This window comes from Mytilus californianus, unplaced genomic scaffold, assembly GCF_021869535.1.
Source record: "Mytilus californianus isolate M0D057914Y unplaced genomic scaffold, xbMytCali1.0.p SCAF_1, whole genome shotgun sequence".
In the NCBI taxonomy this organism is placed as follows: Eukaryota; Metazoa; Mollusca; class Bivalvia; order Mytilida; family Mytilidae; genus Mytilus; species Mytilus californianus.
In genome coordinates, this window is record NW_026262581.1 from 98,731,165 (window position 1) to 98,751,866 (window position 20,702).

The 20,702-nt window shown below is 31.1% G+C and overlaps 2 protein-coding genes across 2 annotated transcripts in view; one reads left to right on the forward strand and one right to left on the reverse strand.

Moving 5' to 3' along the window:
- Positions 1-20,702, forward strand: part of LOC127727026 (uncharacterized) — a 219,950-nt gene that overhangs the window by 142,139 nt on the left and 57,109 nt on the right. The gene's annotated exons all lie outside the window — the stretch shown is intronic.
- On the reverse strand, positions 1,117-19,677 carry LOC127726969 (leucine-rich repeat and guanylate kinase domain-containing protein-like). The gene is made up of 16 exons (XM_052234345.1): positions 19,431-19,677; positions 17,112-17,219; positions 15,991-16,072; positions 14,311-14,493; positions 12,503-12,627; positions 11,531-11,584; positions 9,980-10,069; positions 9,386-9,553; positions 8,443-8,549; positions 7,743-7,862; positions 7,194-7,290; positions 6,857-6,970; positions 6,088-6,289; positions 3,574-3,806; positions 2,731-2,819; positions 1,117-1,924 (listed from the first exon to the last, which is right to left on the reverse strand). The coding sequence occupies exons 1-16, from the start codon at positions 19,656-19,658 to the stop codon at positions 1,543-1,545; spliced, it is 2,382 nt and encodes a 793-aa protein (XP_052090305.1). The 5' UTR covers positions 19,659-19,677; the 3' UTR covers positions 1,117-1,542.

Consider the following 20,702-nt stretch of genomic DNA (forward strand, 5'->3'; position numbering starts at 1 on the left):
AGGCATCTATATACAAAGTATGAAGCATCCAGGTCTTCTACCTTCTGAAATATTAAGCTTTTAAGAAGTTAGTTAACACCGCCGCCGCCACCGGATCACTATCCCTGTCGAGCTTTCTGCGACAAAAGTCTACATTGAGCTACATGAACCCCACCAAAAACCTGTGGTGAACTAAGTTGCTCCAGATGGGTAAGCAGTTCCTACTCCACTTGCACCAGTTGTGCTGTTGCTTGGAACCCTTGGTTCAATAGCTTCCTTGTAAGCAGCAACCTTCTATCAAGGAAATCATGATGAGGAAAGCAAGCCCAGGAATATTATATCAACTTGCAGATTTATGCTCCATATGCAGAAAGAAAACTTCAATGCTAATGAGGCATTGCATTGTAGCAATTTGTTAAATAAGGTAGTGCGTGTAAATATGTTAAGTAATACTGTGGATTCATTTTTATGCCCCACCTACGATAGTAGAGGGGCATTATGTTTTTCAGTCTGTGCGTGAGTTCGTCTGTCCGGCCGTCCGTTCTTCCGTCTGTCCTGCTTCAGGTTAAAGTTTTTGGTCAAGGTAGTTTTTGATGAAGTTGAAGTCCAATCAACTTGAAACTTAGTACACATGTTCCCTAAGATATGATCTTTCTAATTTTAATGCAAAATTAGAGTTTTGACCTCAATTTAATGCTCCACTGAACATAGAAAATGATAGTGCGAGTGGGGCATCTGTGTACTATGGACACATTCTTGTTTTTGGTGTTTTTAAAAATTCTGCATACAATAGCTAGGTTATTGTAGGCAGAATAAGTCTTTTTTGCTAGCATAGTAAGTGTGGCGGACAATGCCATATGGCATTTTCATTATGTCTCGGCTATTGTTATTTTAACATTACTACAATGCATCTAAAATTAAATGCATGTAAAGTTTTAGTTTCTCTATTTTGTCAGTGTACTGTGGGGTGTGCCAACTCTAAAGTTTTTAAAAACTCTTGTAAAATCCTGAACATTTGCCAAAGTCCAAGGAAAATTTGTGAACTAATAAATTAAATGGACTGTTACATACAGAATGTGTTGACACATGATCTCTCAAGGCAGTTTTGCCCAGGGGAGGTATTTATTATGTTAAACATCTTGTCTCAGTTTTAATTCACATGGTTTGTATAAAAAAAGTACACTTTCTTAGAGTAAACAACAAAAATATATTAAATGTTTATAGTAATATTTCTCATTTTTATACAAAAAGACAATAAACATTTTAATTTTCAATAAAATATCACAGACAGTTTAGCAGTAATCATAAATCTCCTAGTTAATATCAGTCCCAACAGTTCAGTTAAATGTATATACTGCTTTACGATTTCTCAACACATTTCTTTAACATTAAATAGCACGGCATGATTATCAAAAGTTCTAGATGTATGAAAATCAGTAATGCTTATAGTTAACAATGCTTTACAATACATAATAAGAATGAACTTAAAATTAACCCGGTTTTAAACATTCTCTTCTTCATCATTTTTACATATAATACAGAATAATAGAAATAAATCCCAAATCAATATCCTGCTTTAACTGGATGTATTGGTGGTAAAACGTTATGTTTCTCTGACCCTGGCCGTCCCTGTGATGGTGGTCTTTGTAGAGGGGGTGGGAGATCTTTTTTAGTTCCCTTTCCATCCATCAAATTAATTGGATTCACAGAGTCTGTTGGTAAATTAAATCCTTTTCCGTCATGCAATGATCCATCTGGAGAATTTGACTTCATGTCCCCAGCTGATGCAACAGATAAAGTAGAATCAGATTCATCATCACTGGAACTATCTTCCTCCTCCCCTGTCTGAAGTGGTTTCTCTACTGGAGCAGAGAATGATCGAAGATCTCCTGAGACATTTAGACCCACTTGTCCCTCTACAGTCTGTGGAGCTGTCTTAGGGTACCTGTAATATAGGATTACATATTTTAGATGCTAGCATATATAACTAAGAAGAGATGAAGTGATGTAGGACATTAAGTTACATATCAAACCTACATAAAATCATATTTATTGGAATAAAACAGTTTTAGGTCATTTTTGGTTGGATAATCATCAAAGTTTCTTTGTTTATAGGCAAATGATTATGTTTTTCCTGACATTTTTTTCTGAACATTTTAACATATACTGTGAAAGTACTTTTATTTGTAGGGTACCAATTTTCGTGGATGGCCGTGTCCATAAATTTAAGTGTCCAACGAAATATAACATATGTTGTACAAATCAAGACATGAAAAGATCCCCATGTAGGTTTTACTAGATGGATACATCAAATATCAGCAAACACACTGAAAACTATATATATACAACTTCGGACAGGACTTTACCCTTTTAATCTTTAAAAAAACCTAAACTGTACGACTTCTTATTCTCATGGAAAATTCTTTTTGATCGATGAAAGTCAGACTTTCGGTGATGGTATGCGATGATGAAGTATTGATGTTAATTATCACCTCAAAATTCTCATACAAAAATATAATTAATAATTTCATATTGGGCTTTCTTTTTTATTTCATGAGAATTAATTCTACAATTCGTAGTACATTTGTAGCATTTTTTATGTAACCATTTTCTTTAAGTTGTATGGCCCAATTAACACCTTTGATAATCATTTGATCTTGGTTAAAATTAACATCATTTCTGATCACACGTGTGTCTTTTTGTTGCTAACTCATCGGTGTTCACCCTCACATCCATTTTTTTAATACTTACTGGGTAGTTATCTGCTCAAACAATGGAGGTATATATCCAGACACAGCATCCCTGGCAGCACTATGTCTTCTTTTGATGGACATCTCTTCCTGCAATAACAATAACTTATTTATTGGCATAAATTAATAATAAAAAACATGTGTACATATATGGTTGTTTATGTTTTTAGATGTCAGGGTAAATTGATTATTATAAGAGGAATTAACTGTAATATATTGTGATTTAAGGTTCTATAGTAGTTATTATTGGTGAATTTTATGTTTTCACAGTATAAAGTATAATTTTATATAAATACTATCTCTGATACAGAAATTCAAAAAGTTCCTTGTTGAGTAAAAATAGAAGAAATGAAGGATGAAACAAAACCTGCCCTACAAACAACCTCAATAAACTCTACAGTTTTTGATAAAAAAAAAAACAGTTGTTGAACCATGAAAATAGGGTCATGGACAATGGAAATCTCAGAACATAAGACATCTATATATAAGGTATGACATAACCAGATCTCCTGCCTTTAGGAATATAAAGCTTTATACAAATAGTCTAAATCCCCGCAGCTGCTGGATTAGTATCCATATGTTTGGCATTCTGCGATGAAAGACAAGTAAAAAAAATATTTTTAAAAAATGGAGATTTTGTTTATTATACATTGTTGTAGAATCTGTTTCTTTACGATCTTTACTCTTTATTTAGCCTAGTAGTGAACTCAAAAGTTATAGCCTATAATTGAACTTTTTATTTAGCCTTACAGTGAAATCTTTATTTAGGCTTATAGGGAACTCTTTATTTAGCCTAATAGTGATATATATATTAATAACTTGAAAATTAGAGAAATAATATTACCAATATTCCTCTGCCAGACTGCACAGGAGATTGTGTTTTGCCCCTCGTATATGGCTGAGACAAACTGTCTGGTAGACTAGGCTTGGACCATGTTCTGGTTCCCATCTGTGTTTGTTGTCCTTCTACCACTGTTTCCTCTTCATCTCCAGATTCACTTTGTTCTGATGTTAAACTGATACCTAGGTAGTCAGTTACTAACCTTCTTAGCCTCCTATAGGCCTCCTGGATATCATCTATAATCATAGAGATTTAATTCAGGTAGTATCATATTCTAACAAGCTTGCATTATGATCAGTCAAAAGAAATTGACTAACACAAATGTGAAAAGCATATTATCACAGCACTTCTGAATTTTATAATTTATGCATGTTATTTGAATAATTTTAAATTTTGATTCCAATAACTATCTTTAAAAAATTACACAAATGTCAATCAAACAAATCAGTTTCAAAATGTTATTGTTGTAGTTTAATTAGACTTTCATACAATTACAGATTTTGCAATTATTAACTGCAGTTGCTGTAGCAAAATAGAAAAGAAGTAATTATACAATATACATTTGTACCATAATAAATGAAGTGTAGGTTTAATATCATTTGTCAAAACTCTTTAAACAGGCATCATATAAAAAGTCTTTAATTTGAAAAGCAATCTCCATATGATATGTACTTATTCTAATGCTACTAAATCAGTGTTCCAGCTAGGCCTTTTTCGTAAGTCCATGCCTTTATTGCCTTAATATTTTGATGAAAATACAATTATTCTACCTGTCTTCATATTTATGACAAGTTTATGACCCTCAGCTAATTAACATTTACAGCAGGTGTAACAAGTTGTGATTACAGATAATCCGCTTATCGACATCGGATGGGTCATTAATCCGTTAATTAAACTTCATAATTGACCATTGTAATAATTTTTCTCATTAAGTTTGGTCAGTCAGCATTTCAATTTCAATATTTCTCAAAAGATGACACTTTGTATCCGTAGATCGTCTGTTGTTTATATGTCAAAGATTTTTTTTTTAAATTGATCTTTTAAATTAGTTTTAATCCAGAAGAAAGTAAAAACAATGCTTGACTGTACCTTTCATTAAATATCTATTTCCAAATTAAATTAATTAAAGCTGTAATCCATGATCACAAATTGACTGCTTTGTTTACATTTGTTGAAAGCCATATGCTTTTTTGGCGGAAAAATTCGGAAAACCCCTTTAACAAGAAACAGTTACATTTCATAGTTATTTATAGACAGTAAGATTTTCATTTTGATTAACTGCTAAGATTATTTCATTAAAAATGAATACGTTCTTGGGGTGAAACTGATAATACTTTAATACTCTACATCTAGGCATGTGTAAAATGGAAAAGGGGGGGGGGGGGGGGGAATTTTTTATATATTTTTTATATATAATATTACAAATATAAGTTTCAGAGTCTGAAAAGACATGATTAAATGGATTTTAATTCTGAAAAACTCAATGTGGTTTATTATAATTCATTTATTATTTCTATCATAATCAGAAACACTGGGCTACATGTATTAGGCATTTCAAACATATATTATTGCCTTTATAAGAACATTCAAGACTATTATTAAGTATGTACCTGTAGTAAAAATACCCTGGTAGGGCCTTAAAATTTCTACTGGGCCCTTGGAAAAAAGTTTTGGGATCCAGGTTGGCCCCTGGAGAAAATGTAAGGTATTGTTCCTGACTGTATTGCAGATCTAGTGTAGTATTTCAATTGACATGCACAATTCATTTCACTAATGAAATAAAAATAATAATACAAAATGCCGCTGCGCTCTGCATTGCAACTTAACCTTAGACCTACCATGCATCAAAAATGTTCTAGGGAAGACTGAGCTAGTAATATACGTCTTTGCATGGTCCCTTTAACACTGTTACCCAAAATAAGGTGGATTTTCATCTAGCGTAAAAGTGACTAAAACCCCCTCAAAACTCCTAGCTGAAACCCCTGCAGTTAACATAAGACAATGTTTGACATGCCCTTTTTGAAATATCAATCATCGTGCTAAAGTGCCCTTTTCGTGATTGGCTCCCTGCCCTTTTGAAATCCTAGCTGGAACACTGTAAATACCAAATATTACTGACTTTTAACATAACATAAGTGGTTCTTGTGAAACTGACCTCATCACATATATAAACATGTAAAGAAGTCAACAGACTGGGGAAGCAAGGTTAAAAATTCAAATTTGTATGATATGTTATGTATCAATGCAACTACATACAAATTAATAATGCTATAACATATCAAAATCAATTCTGTAAAACTGATCACACCACAAAATTAAACATGTTAAAATTTAATAGACCATGACTGAGAAGGTTTTGGCTAAGTAAGTTCACCTAACCATAAACTACAGAAATATTCGACACAAACAATGACATCAAGAACAAAAAAGCATTCTGAAACTTTCATTAGAAAAAAACAGTAGAACTCTGTAAAAATAGTATATTCATTGTACTTGGTATCAAAAACATAAACTAACCACTGTTGATCATCATATCAAAGAATCCAGGATGTTCTTGGTTGTATTCCAGATACATGTCTGATCTCTTTAGAGTGTAATCCATCTGTGCGTCTGTGTAGATCCCTCTGTCTCTTAAACGTTTCTCATGAGAATCCTTACTCAATGGCATAATCAACACATATCTTGGTTCAAAATAGGTATTTTTAAGTGTAAGCACACCCTGCATAGAAATAAATACAAAATAAAAATGACATTTGTGGCAGGGATAACAGTTAAAAAATGTTTTCCTCATAAATAACCATCGTAGATAAATATATTAACTGGCGAAAACTTTTTGTTGTTTTAAGGTGAATTTTTGAATATTTTACATGTTTTGAACAAATAATTGGTATTTTCATCATAAAAGTATATCAATGACTTGTTTACACCAATAAACCAGTGTACAATCTGATGGTCAATAATTATAGTATTTACCTAGCTGTGTTGTAGAAATCACAGATCTAACTGTAGGTTATTATCATTATAGAAACAATGTGTATAAAATTAATGGTCTTATACTTTATTTTCTAGAAAACATAAAACACATTCACAACATAAAAACAAATTTCCTAACATTTCCATTCCTGGATATAAATATTACACAAAATACTTATGTTGTTTTTTTATGTATCTTGAAAACTGCCAAAAAATGTTTTTTTCCTCTAAATTTTTAGTGCCTCACTTTGTCAGTAAAAACAATAAATCTACAAGAAACAGTTTCTTTTTGCGTACTATTAGAAGTGATTACCTCGAGTTCCATGTGTACAACACAAGCTAGACCTTCTCTTGCAACACATTCAACAGACTCCATTTGTAAGCCATACCAGTTACTATTATACTGATAAGTCTGAATAAACTGACCCTGTAATGAAATAGTACATACAGCTAGATTAAAATTGGAGACCATGCCTGAAATTCTGATGTTATAACAAGAATTGTAGCTCCCTTAAAAAGATGAACAAATAATTCTAAAAACTTAATTTTTTCAATTAAAGTTTGTCAGAGTTCCCCAAACTTCATCTCCTCTAATTATTAACAAGTTTCAATGTTAAGAAATTATAAGCTCAAAGACTGTGTTTTCTTACCATTTTGATATCATATTCAAACTTTTCAAGGGTAACATAATGATAGTCCTGTCCCATTTTTTCTTCCTGGTGTGGTCTTCTAGTTGTATGGGAAATCCTAAAAATAATACCAAATTACATGTTTCAGAACCAAAATATTCTGTCATTAATATGCGTTAAATTCGTTTTACCATAAATTAATCACTACATTAAAAATCAAAATATGATCAATATATCATTAATTTGATACTTTTATTTCTTATTTGACAAAAAATTTAATAGTTACATGTTCTGTAGTATGATCTTTTCTAGTGGTTTATAAATCAATTATTATTTATATAGCTGCTTTTGTCTCTAAGCTATCCTAATGAAAGTTAATCAAGAAATTTGCATCAAACACTGAAAATGTAATATGTTTCATTTTGATTTAAATTCTTTAAAATTTTTGTCAAGTAAATAAAACTAATAAAGGTTCAGTGTAGTCACTTACTATTCTAACCTTTATAATATTCACTTTGTGCTCTCCTGTGATATTTAACATTTTGGTACAATAAAGTAGTCACAACTTACCCATATCCAAAATAGTCCCCAAATTCATCTACCAGTTTCATTGCTAAATCTTTCTTCCCTGATCCCTGGGGTCCAACTAGAACTAACATTGGGTAAGGTGTCTCTACACTTGGTAATGTACTGAAATAAAGCATTCAAATTTGAAACTAAAATAAATAATTATAAATTTTAGACATAATCAGTTCTCATTTTATTTAATAGAAAAATTGAAATTCGCCTATCTGAGCAATGGTCACTAAAATTATTTAGCTTGACAACATTCTACAAAACAAAATAGTTGCCTAAAGTAGACACATTAATTACCTGTCACTAACTCCACTACAACTATTCAACTGTCGTCGGCAAGCAAAAAAAATATTTTACTTGTCTTAGACTGTAATGAAATATTTTCATTTGTCATGGATTTCTCTTTCTGTGTGCAGTTTGTTAAATTATGATGAACCACAAATTGATTAAATTTGTCTAGTGTAATTTCTCGCCATATCCATTCAGAACATTGAAATAGGCATTTTCCATTAAATCATTAGAGAAACCGATTCAACCAATTATAAAACTTGTTTTGTAAAATATTCATCCACTCTTGATAATTCAATTTTCAGTAATTACAAATCTCACATTTTAAACTTTGAAAATTGAACTACCTCAAGCAAATAAATATAACAATCAACAGCATTGTATTGTAGTATCTATATTCATGTACCTGTCCCAGACTCTACTTGGTTGGAGGAACTGATAAACAACATGCATTATATGATCTCTGGATGCTATAACTTCTAATGGTGGATTGAACATATTTGCTGCTGCAACCTAAAAATGTAAGTTGATAAAAATACAATCTGATTAAAATACAGATTATGTGTCCAAGCTTTGCTTACAAGGATCTAACATGCTCCGTTTCACTTTCAGTTCTTGTAATTATTACACCAGCCAATCAAATTTCAGCCTTCAAAAATTTGAAGGCATGTATAAATCCCACATAACCTTGAACAAGTAAAGCAAAATTGTATACTCAATAAAATGTACTTTAAATTTATTCTCATCCTATAAAAATTATCCACAAACCTGTAAGTTAAATATTTGCCACCATGCATTAAGTAAACAACTATCAATCAATCTAACTTAATTTAATGTAGGGTAACGTACATGTATTACCTCCCTTATCTACATTTCATGCACAATTTTCACTGCAAGAATAAAAAAAATAAGGTGACTATGTTGATTACTACATATATCAATCTATCAATAAAGTGATTGCAAATCTTTGTGTAAATATATTAGAATGAAAAAAAAAATACTTGTTTCTTTAACAGCAGAGTTAAAATATCTTTAAGTTTAACTTTCAAACAAACAAAATGTTGTCCTGCCTACAACACTCGACTAAGACATGCTGTTTGAGGTGTTTGAGGTGTTTGTGGCTGCAACGTTTGTTTAAGTTTGTGAATAGGTTACACTGGCAAGACATATGTAAAAACATAACTAGAACAATTTAAGAAAAACAGTTCTTGGAGTTAATAAATTCTTGTATTTACAGGCATGTTTTATCATGGAGAATGTATATATACTTAACTTAAATACACTTTGGTCATGAAAGAGATATCATCTAAAATTTCTAAAATTAAAATGATGAATATCCCTCTACTTACCTTTTCTTCAACCTCCACTTTGTGTCTGTCAAGTTGTGTTAAATTTTGAAGTCTAAATAAAATGCAGAGTCTATAATCAGGGAGTTCTTGAATGGGATTCCGTAACAAATTTAGCTGCCTCAGCATCCGTAATCCTTTAACAAACTTGATTTCTGTGATATCTATTACCTATAATAAATGATAAAAGCAAATTCTGACATAACAGTGGCGATTTAATTGTAAGTTTTGCACAAATTATCTCCCCTTCATGCAACATTTTTATTTTATATTTATAGGTAAAAAAAATGTAGTTCTTTCAACTTTCATATTTTTGTGCCTGTGGACAAGTAATTCTGTAAGCCTTTTCCTGAAAATTATTTTGAAAGAAATCATTGCTAAAAAATTATGCAGGCATTGGTATTTTGAATTTTTCATAAAAAATCTGAATTTAAGGAACTAGCTCAATATAAAAGTTCATAGCATTAAAAGAAGAACAGGGATAACCTCAAGGCTTTTTTAACATGTATGGAGATGCTAAGTTCCTTTAAAATGGTTACCCTTTATACCAAAATAAAAACAAAAAAATAAAATGTGTGTGGCCTAATTATAGCTAACCTCATTATCTTCTACATCAATACACTCCATCAAATCATGGTCTTCTAAACCCTTCAAACTTCTTATGTTGTTGCCACATAAATTAATTGTCTGTAAAAAAAAAAAACCCCACAAAAATACATCAGTACTTTAACCGGTTTTATTTTCTCATCTGACATCAAAGAAACTGACATAACTTAATGTTATCAAATGGTCACAAGTTACTAGTAAATCAGGTTTTCTCATTTCAATATTGTATCCTTGCATTGTCAACCTGTTATATTGTTGTTGATTTTTTTAATTCTAATCCATCTGCATTATTATATTGAATAAATAAATATAATTAATAATAAGTCAAATATGAGTTGTGGAGACACTGTTTGAGGACCAAAACAGGTTGTGGGAGATGAAGGTATTTTAAAAGTTCATCACAGCCTCTATCTGGTGGTCCAGTTTTAAATTTTTTGGCATTACTTGTATCCATTCATCATTATCTTAATGTTTCTTTATATTAAAATTCAAACTTTGGATATTCAATTTTCCTTATCACCTCAAATAAATGTGTTTCACAGAACAATTTTCCACTTGACCATTCATCAAAGGTGTTAAAAAACACTACTGATAAACATGTCAATCTGATTGTTACAGGTACAAATATGATTAACACTATTAGGTTTTTTTTAACAACCTTGACTACCCGTGAGGGTCTCGCACAGTCAGTAAATTAACATAGAATTAATTAGGGATTTGTTTGATGATTAATATAGAATTAACAAGTGAAACTGCAAGCTACTGCTCACTGATGATACCCCCGCTGCAAGTGGATAATTTTAATAGTGTAAAAATATGTAAGTGTTCGGTAAACAGGAAGTTGTTGAGTGATGAATCTGAAAACACATCACACGGTATAGCTAACTTATATAAACCCTGAAACCAAATTTCAGAAATCATTATGATGTAGTTCCTGAGAAAGATGCGACGAAAAATATTCATGGAACGGATGGACGGACTGACGGATGGACTGACGGATGGAAGGACAGACAGACAGAGGTAAAACAGTAAACCCCTACTTTTTTAAAGCAGGGGTATAATAAGGGATTTGTTTGGATGCAAAATAAAAACTACTATTTTATATTTGACACATTATGTTAGACTACATCTGTTTTCTTTGCTTTCCAAATTTTCTGTGAACTTTGACACAGAGTTAGTTGATGCTGATATTTCTTTGAGTAGACTTCAAAATACCTGTATACTCAAAATTATTTTAGAAATCAACATATTATAATCAAAGTGTAAAATGTATTGAACAAATAGGAATCATACCAGGGCTGACAATTATTTAGACTTATCTGACTGAGTAAAGAAAGAAATCTGACTGAGTTAGAAGGTACTGTGCTACCTTTCCAAAAAGATCAGTGCAATTCTTGAAAAGAAAACATATCAACTTTTTCTATCTTCACTTATATGGATAACATTTAAACATGTAAAAAGTTTGATCATCAAACTGCTTAGAAAACTACAAAACAAACAACAAATTTAATCACTTGACAATAATACCATGTTATTACTTACTCTGAGTCTGTCTAATGTCTCTATGTTTTCTATTTTCTTCAGATGATTATGACTCTACAAAAATCAAAATGATAATTAAGGAAAAAATTATAAAAAAAGGTATCATTATTTTGAATGTTTTTCCCCCCATATTATTTGAAGTTGTACCTCCTCTCCAACTGCAATAATGTTAATAGCTTTGTAAAACAAACATACTTTGGTAACACATATCTGACATCAAAAGTAAAACTTTCAAGTTTTTTAATGTGAAATGTAAATGATTAGGCAGTTTATACATGAGTTTTGGTTTAATAGTTAACCTTGAGTTTTCATGTCAGGATGAGAACAAATTACACAATTCATCAGTAGGTATAACAAAGTGGCTTTAATTGACTGCCACTGAAATAATTGGGAATCTTGCTTATATTAGGAAATTTTGCCTTGCAACAGGCTTCCTACAGATTTGTTACAAGGTTTCTTTAAAGTGCAGAGAGCATGGCCCTCCCTAAACATAGTGTATCAGATTTAACGTCCTGATTCCAACAGCATAATGCTGCATTCGTATACATCCTTCACAGAAAAACAGGCAACCATACAGCTGGATGGGAGATACCTGTATGACCAAATCTCTTCATCACATTCACCCATGATGTGGCTTAATGAAAGATATGTTTACAAAATAAGGAAAAAAAACATGAAAAAAGGCTTGTTAATGCTGCTGTAGTTTAATATGAAATGCAGCATACAGACCGTCTATTTTTTTATATGAACAAGAGCAAACTCCACTTTGCTACAAAAAATTGGATAGCAGGCAAATTTGAGGTAGTTCAACACCAGTAAACCAAACTTCTATACTTCTAAATTGATCATAATACATAACAAACTAGTATCTCTATTGTGAGCGATTTATCTAAACTAGTTTGTCTTACAAACCAGCTCCTGTAAATAAACAAACAGAAAAGATTAAAGTTATTTCAAAATATATAAACTTACAAGATCTAACTGCTGAATAGGTAAGTTATCCAATCCTTGTATTTTATCTATCTTGTTGTGAGCTAAACTGAGTTTAGTTATCCTCTTACAATTCTCCAAACCTTTAATTTCCTTCAATTTATTATCTGATTCTCAGTTAAGGAAACTTTATTTCATCAAGAATATTATAAATACAAAATAATTAATTGTCTCTGTTCCTTGCACTAAAGCTGCACACAACTATGCTAAATCTTTGCTGTAATTAAATGGTTAAAAATAAATTTTATAATGAGCCTTTTTTGTTTACTTTGTAGAAGAAAAATATGAATGAGGTTAAAACTTATAACATCTTATAAAATATATAGGTCATAGAATAGGCTAAATGATATTCAGATTAATGCAGTAAAATGAAACAGTTAACAAATAAATAAATAAATAAGGTTTTGAAGCATCTGAGTTTCCTCATGCAGAACGGTCTTATCTGTGCAAAAAAAAAGCTTAATGGGCCAGTTTTTGTTATTTTGAAACAATTAACAAAGTCAGAGAATGTGACTGTTCAGGGCCTAATCTAGGATTTTTGAGAGGGAGAAGTGACTTCTCCTTCCATGAGAGAGTTGGGAGAAGTGATCAATTTCATGGAGAAGCGAAATTCCATTACCGTTTCGTTTGCATAGTGTTTTCGTGTACATCATTAAGGGAAAATTGTTTTATTTATGCAATAATAAATATACTTGCAGTGTTTTATATGATATTGTATAAAATGTATGAATTGAAAATTCTTAATAAAAAGGTTTAGACAATGTAGTTGTTATTTATTCATTCAACCTTTTGTGCTGTCAACTTGAAATTAAGTTTGTTGCTTGCCTAGTAATATTATATGTATTAATCCCATGTGCATCTGCTTCGATAAGTCCAGAAAAATATGGCTCCCAGTTTATGTGATGACTTTTTAATGACTGGGCAATTTAATGTTTATCATCTCATGTCATAATTTTTAAAAAATATTGACTGTCCAGGATATCATGTCAGCTTTAAGTTGAGAATCTCGTGAAAGATTGCAAGCCTATATATAAATGAAAATATTTAGCAATCACATTTTAATAAGTCGATAAAGAGCTAATTTTTATCATTTTGTTATAAAAGATATCTCCCCAATTTATGAGCCCTAATTAACAAATTGGTCACAAGCTGGCCATTTGTTGTACGTTTGCAGTCATCTTATCCATTGGCTGTCTTTCTACCTTTTATATTTCAATTTTTGATCAAAGAATGTAAAAAATCTTCCGTTCATTCCCACCCTTGACCTACCGAATAGTAAAATTGATCGTCTTGTAATAAATAAAAAGAAAACAAAAACAGCTGAATGATTACGCAACATCCTCGGATGAAAATCATCGTAAAATGATAACTCAAACAGACGCTCTGTTTCTCGTTCCAATAGGTTTGAATGTTAAATCTATGGATGCTCAAAGTCGCCGTTGTATTTATTTCATTTAAACATCGAAAGTATTAGTCCTGTGTCACTTCAAAAATTTCGATTTTCCTTGTCGCTGCCATTTTTGTTACCTGTGAAACTTGTAAAATTCAAGTTGTCTCCCTTTTACCGATTTTGATAGCGATTTGACTTCGCCATGAAGTCAATCAGCCGGCGAGTTTTAGCGATTTTCAAAATTCCTTGGCGACTTAAATCGTCATTTCGCCGGCAAGATTATGGCCTGACTGTTATTTCCACACATAAAACTGTTGAAAGAAAATTCAACATTGTCTCCCAGTTTCACCCTTACTTGAAAATTGCCATCAAATTGGAAGATAAAAAATGTTAAGGATACGATCTAGAACAAGACTCATTAGATAGTGGTGTGGTGTCAAATCTGTCATTTCCTCTATCTCATTGTAGGACAAGTCCACTTGTTGTAAATTCTTCGGTGGTGAAAAATCCAGAAGTTTGGAAATTTTGTTGTGTGATGCATCTAGTATTAACAAATACTTCAAATCATTCAAGGGAGACAAATCTGCAAAATAAACAAAACTACTGAAATCTTCATCCAAATTTTATTTGCTATCATTATAACTTATTTTTTTTTAATATATGTTTTTGTCAATGATAAAGAAAAAAAAAATTCAATAATAATTAATCACAAATTACATAAGCAGTCTGTTGCATAAAAATTGTTGTTCACTGAAAAAAATCCAACACACCCCTAGGTAGCAATACACAGTTAGAAGTTTAGTTTCGCATTATGGCCATGGTGAATATTTTAAATATGAAAGTTTTTGTACAATAAAATTGATTTTTAGATAGTTGAAGAATAATATAGCCTTCTAAGTGTGTTTATATGAACATTTAGATTGTTTTTAGCATGTTTTATAGGCCATTTTTCTGTTTGACAGTTCGTATTTTCCTATCCATACCGCCCATAGGTCCAGAAATTATTGTAACGTTTTTCAACAAAGATTTGACGCTCGATCTTTTCAATTCAATTTTATGGAAAAACGAGCAGAAATGCATATGATTTTTTTTGGACCTCGTGATAGATAAATGTCTATGGTTTCAGGAAAGGTAGCACTCTATTTGATTGAAATTTTCCTTTTGACCAACTTTTGAAGACTTTTGTGAAATTTTCACCCCCTTTTTGCAATATTTTGTATCAAATAAATGCTGATTGTTGTCATGGTTACACCAAAAAGAGATTATATTTCACCATTTTAACTATTGGAAATCAAATCTATGGAAGATTCTCTTTCCATAAATATACACATGCATAACACAAATAGTAAGCCTTATTTGTCAGAAAGGAAGGGAAAGAGGGTGTCTAAAAATTTTGAGTGTCAATTTTAAGTTTTTTTCCTAACTGTGTATTGCTACCCTAACCTGCCCTTTCAAAATCCTGGCTGGCAGACTGAACAACATAGCTCACTAGTCATTACCCAAATGAATGCAGTGTAATTTAATGTATAGCTCTCTAAGTAGGAAATTGCTGTAACTTTGGTACAAAATTTTGAGACATTACAATTAAAACATATTAATATACTGCGTAACCGGTAAATGTCTATTTCATGGTTATTATAAGTTATCCAATTTTCATTTTATTTTGGTAAAATTGTAAGTGAATTTGCACATTTAAATCAAATACTCAAGATTCTGTAACTTTCTATTTTGATCAGTTCTTTCTAGTCCGTCAATTTTTCACAATCTATTGCTCTCTGCTTTTCCCTGAATTTGCTGTCTAGAGGGAAAATATGCTTAATGATCGGTCTTTCTTTTTCTTGGTTGTGACAAGATCATGTTTAAAAAAATCATCCAGAAAATTTTAAAGGAAGGGTATGCGAGTGTTGTAGGGTTTGTATGGGGTTCCTCATTGCAAAAAGGGGTCCAACGTAATTTTCATTTTTTTTCATAATAAAAAAAAAAAAACCTTTGAAGGATGGATGGAGTGTTGGAGACTCTATTAATGTTCTTATATATGATAATATTCATATTTTAACAAATGATCTTAATTATACTTTACCTGTGATTTCATTGTAAGGCATCTCTATTTTCTGCAGGTGAATGTAATTGGCTAAAATTGAAATGTCTTTCAGAGAAAATCCCTATAAAAAGTAAAATAAATATATAATTTATCTGAAATAATTTATGACCCTACTGTGGCCTACACAATTCAAAGGATATTAAAGATTATTAAAGTACTTTGTCCTTAGAGATAATATTCACTCTTACTATGAACATGATGAAAGAAATATATAATTTATAATAATTGTTTTATTTTCTATTATTTTGGAAACAATACTTTTTGTGAAAAACAAACTGAATTTGTGGTTCTTACATTTCATGTTGAGCTTTCAAAGTGACTGTAAATAGATATAAGAAGATGTGGTATGAGTGCCAATGAGACAACTCTCCATCCAAGTCAAAATTTATAAAAGTAAACCATTATAGGTCAAAGTACGGTCTTCAACACAGAGCCTTGGCTCACACCGAACAGCAAGTTATAAAGGGCCCCAAAAATTACTAGTGTAAAACCATTCAAACAGGAAAACCAACGGTCTAATCTATATAAAAAACGAGAAACGAGAAACACTTATGAACCACATAAACAAACGACAACTACTGAACATCAGATTCCTGACTTAGGACAGGTGCAAACAATTGCAGCGGGTTTAAATGTTTTAATGGTACCAAACCTTCACCCTTATCTGAAACAATAGTGTAACATCACAACATAGAAAGACACACTATAAAATATCAATCGAAATGGCTTAACTCAATCAAAAGACATATTAACACAAGTGAACATACACTGAACAAATAAATTTGATCTATAATACAATGTAAATACAAAATAAATAAACTAAGGGAAGAATAATTTAAGTAACATGTTATACCGCTGTGAAATGTTGAACAATTTAAGAAAAACAATATGCTTGAACCCTGGAAGTCATATCATTTTTTTTTCTAATCATATTATTAGCACCAGACAATTATATTCATTTTTTTTTTAAATATCATAGACAAAATTATGAATGACAAATGAAGATTAACTTTCAAATTTAATATAATTTTACTAGAATCCTAAAATGTTGCACCGTTCTTTGAAATCAAAATCTGACATACATGTAATAAGTTTATTACCGGAATGGCTGTGTGAAGATAAACTTGCTGTGATCCATCAGCTGACCTTCCAAGATTAGACATCCCTCTTCCAATAGTCTCCTCATCTAAGATTCCATCAGGAGATAGCTGTGCAAAAAAAAAAGTATTTTAAAAAATGCAAAATGACACTGATAAAGAAAATCTGAAGTAAATCGCTTTATCCTGGAATCATATTATATTATTATTGATAAAAGAATTAATGGTGGCACATGCACATGTATATATGGATGTGTATTGAGTTATTTATAGACTGTAAAAAAAAAGTGCAAAAACAGTTGTTGCATTCATTTGATTTAGGAGCTTGGTAACAGTTACAGGAGAGGTCAGGATACATGGAATAGGTTAGCAAATTAAAAACGTTTTTTAAAAGTCATGTTCATGTATAATTCATTGCAATAAGATATTTGACTAGAGTAAAATACATTTAACTGACCAATTCTATTTTTATTTAAAATTTTTGACAAAAAGAACCTTCAAAAGTAATTTGTTTCTTGATTCCTCAACTCAAATTTGTAACCCAGCTGATATGTGAAACTAGAAAAGTATATGGCATCCAACTAATGTCAATTAATGAATTAAATGGTTTGAAAAAGATCAATTTATTCTCCATCCAAGTGTGCACACAGGTAAAAGTGATAGTCTGATGTCTGTTATCCCCCAGGGGCATTAATGCAGTTACTTGGAGGGACTTGTGATTTATCATACAAGAGTTTATTTTCTTGCAGTTATAGTTACATGTACATGTAGTTGGCAAAACAAATACAGGAGGCAATTCATAAAATAATAAAAAAAAACAACTAGAAACAACATTTCATGGAAAAGCATCCTACTCTTTGTTTGTATGGCAGCAACTAGCATAGCAAGATGAACGAAAACAAATTTGAATACACTTTTTAACCATGGCAGCTGGCAAATCAAACCATGAATAGATTATTTGAAGCTGACATTTACATTAAAGAAGGCCTTAATAAGTTTTGATCTGAAGAGGAACTCCTCAATAGCAGTAAGAAAATCAATAAAAAGAAAAAGGAACATATAAATAAATATACTTATAAATCTAAAATCATTAACTTTATAACCATGCTAACACAACAGTTGCACTTGTGCATTACCCTGTTTCTATTTTGGTGATGGTAATTGCCCTGTTGTAATTAAGACGATTTTCCCAGAAATTTGTAAATTTGATTACCAAAAATAACAATAATATGAGTACCAGTATTTGAATTTATTCTTCTTGTGTACTGTATGGGTCTAGTGCTTATCCAACATACATGTATACGATTTTATAGCAAAAAAATTGAGTTCTCTGGTATACCTCATCTGATTAATCAGACAAAATTTTCATCAATAAACAAAGGTAAATAAGGCAAAAAAAAAAAAATGGCTGTTTAAGATTACATCCTTCAAAAAAATAGGGTGGATAGGTAGGTAGTTCCATTTTTTTTTTGGCAAGATGTTACATGTAGCTGTGTGCTGTTTGTAAATGTTGTTTAAACTAATATGTGAATATATTAACTTTTTACTGATATAAACTAGATTGGATCTAAATCGTATGAAGGCTTCAATATCGTGCACACGATGACCAAGGGCCTACATATGTACTTGCAATTTTGTTTTAAACCCAAAGTAGATTATTCCAGCTTTTAGCTTCGAATTCACTTTCTATTTTATTAATGGATAAAATGAGAAAGGGTTGGCACCTCAAAAAAGGGTTGGCTGGGTAACTATAAACATATTTTTTGGGGGGAAAAAAAGCTGGCTTAGTAAGGTATGTGTATTGTCTTAAGGTATACCTCATAATAAAAGTTTCTTTGTTCACAATCAAAATGATTCCATTAATAAAATTCATAACAACAGGACTATTATCGCATCTAATTTAAGTTACGTTTTCAACAGAAATTTTTAAACTCTAATTTATCATTTTTTGGTAAAGAGTTATTTATTGTTCAGCCCTCAGTCACTTAATATGTCAATGATGTAGGGTATCTGATTGTTTTAAAATGATATTAAGTGATTTTTTGTATTAAATGTCAACATAATTGGAAAAGTGTAAAAATAATTGATGTGCTTAGTAATAAGATTTAAAAATAATTTTACTGTCATTTTAATAGCAAAAATCAGTATTTACATGTAAATAGTTATTAATATGGACTTCATCCTCTTTCACAGGTACATTTGTACTGTATACCTGCCTCCCATGATGAAAAATATAGGGTATTTTTTAATAACTACAAATGCAGACTTCGTCTCATAATAGGTTGGGACACTAGACTCCTGTTAATTATCATCAATGTGTACCTCGACATCCTCTTCTTCTTCTGAATCATAGTATGAGCTTTGAGGCTGATCTTCATCAGCAGCAGTTGCCACTTCTGTAGCCTGTCTGTCTTGATCAAGTGATAGAACATTTGTATCGTAATTCAAAATATGTGTTTCTCCATCGACATGCACAAAACCGCCTTCAACAATAGGCGAAAACTGCCCATTTTGTATTCCCAATTCTTCATCGTTCCAGTTGTCGGCCATCTTTGTTTTCTTGGATACAAACAGATCCGCACTGAATGTATTTACTTCAAGTTCAATATAATTTTGAAATACTTTTAAAAATAATACATATGACTGAAACATGAATTTTTTTCTCTGGTCTAGATCAGTCAAATCAATGTTGATTGTACTTTTTTTGTTGTTGTTGTTTTAGACTGACGAGTGCTGTCCCTTGGCTTGTTACTCTGGGATCAGATTAATTTGAGACAGAGTTTACCAGTCATTTTTTTTTTTGGATTTAGCACCCTATACCGTATTTCCTATAAAAAAGGATTGTTTGTGTTACGATTGGATTAAATTGATTATGTTTATATTTTACATAAAAGCAAGGATTTGAATAGTCAGAAATTAAAATAAATGTTTATTAATAATCTAATTTATTTCTCGTAAAAAGAAAGTCGACAGCAATATTTGCACAGTTCAAAAGAAAATTTACCTAAAATATAAACTTTACGAATAAAACCACAGGCGCTTTGGGAATGGATCCCCCTATTTCATGTATTTAGATTTATTCTTTTTAAGTAAATATTCTGTAATATTTTCATTTATCTATTGTGTTCTTGCTCTTTTACATACGATATTACATTTGCTATAGTTTATATAAATTTTGACCATCTATATAACCCGAATAATTCAGACGTTATATTCCACGGCTCTACGATGGCTGTTATGATATCAGATAATTGTTTTCCTTTGATTTGCACTGAAGTCCATAGGAACACATGCAAAGTATCTGATCTGAGACTACTATAACACAGAAGAGAGAAAAAATTTCATTAACGGTAAATGAGTAATTTCCTTACGTAACAGATCAGCAAAGAGGTTATAACTGCAATGGATACATAAAGCAAACATAAGCCCTAACAAATTATATATATGTTCCCAAAATATCGCCGGCATTTTCATTTTTCAATTCACAATGTCCAGTAACATTGATTTTTTATCTTGGGATGATAGTGATCTCAATCTTGATCTTTTACGTGGTGAATATACTGCATCAGATATTGAATCTGAGGATGACTATAC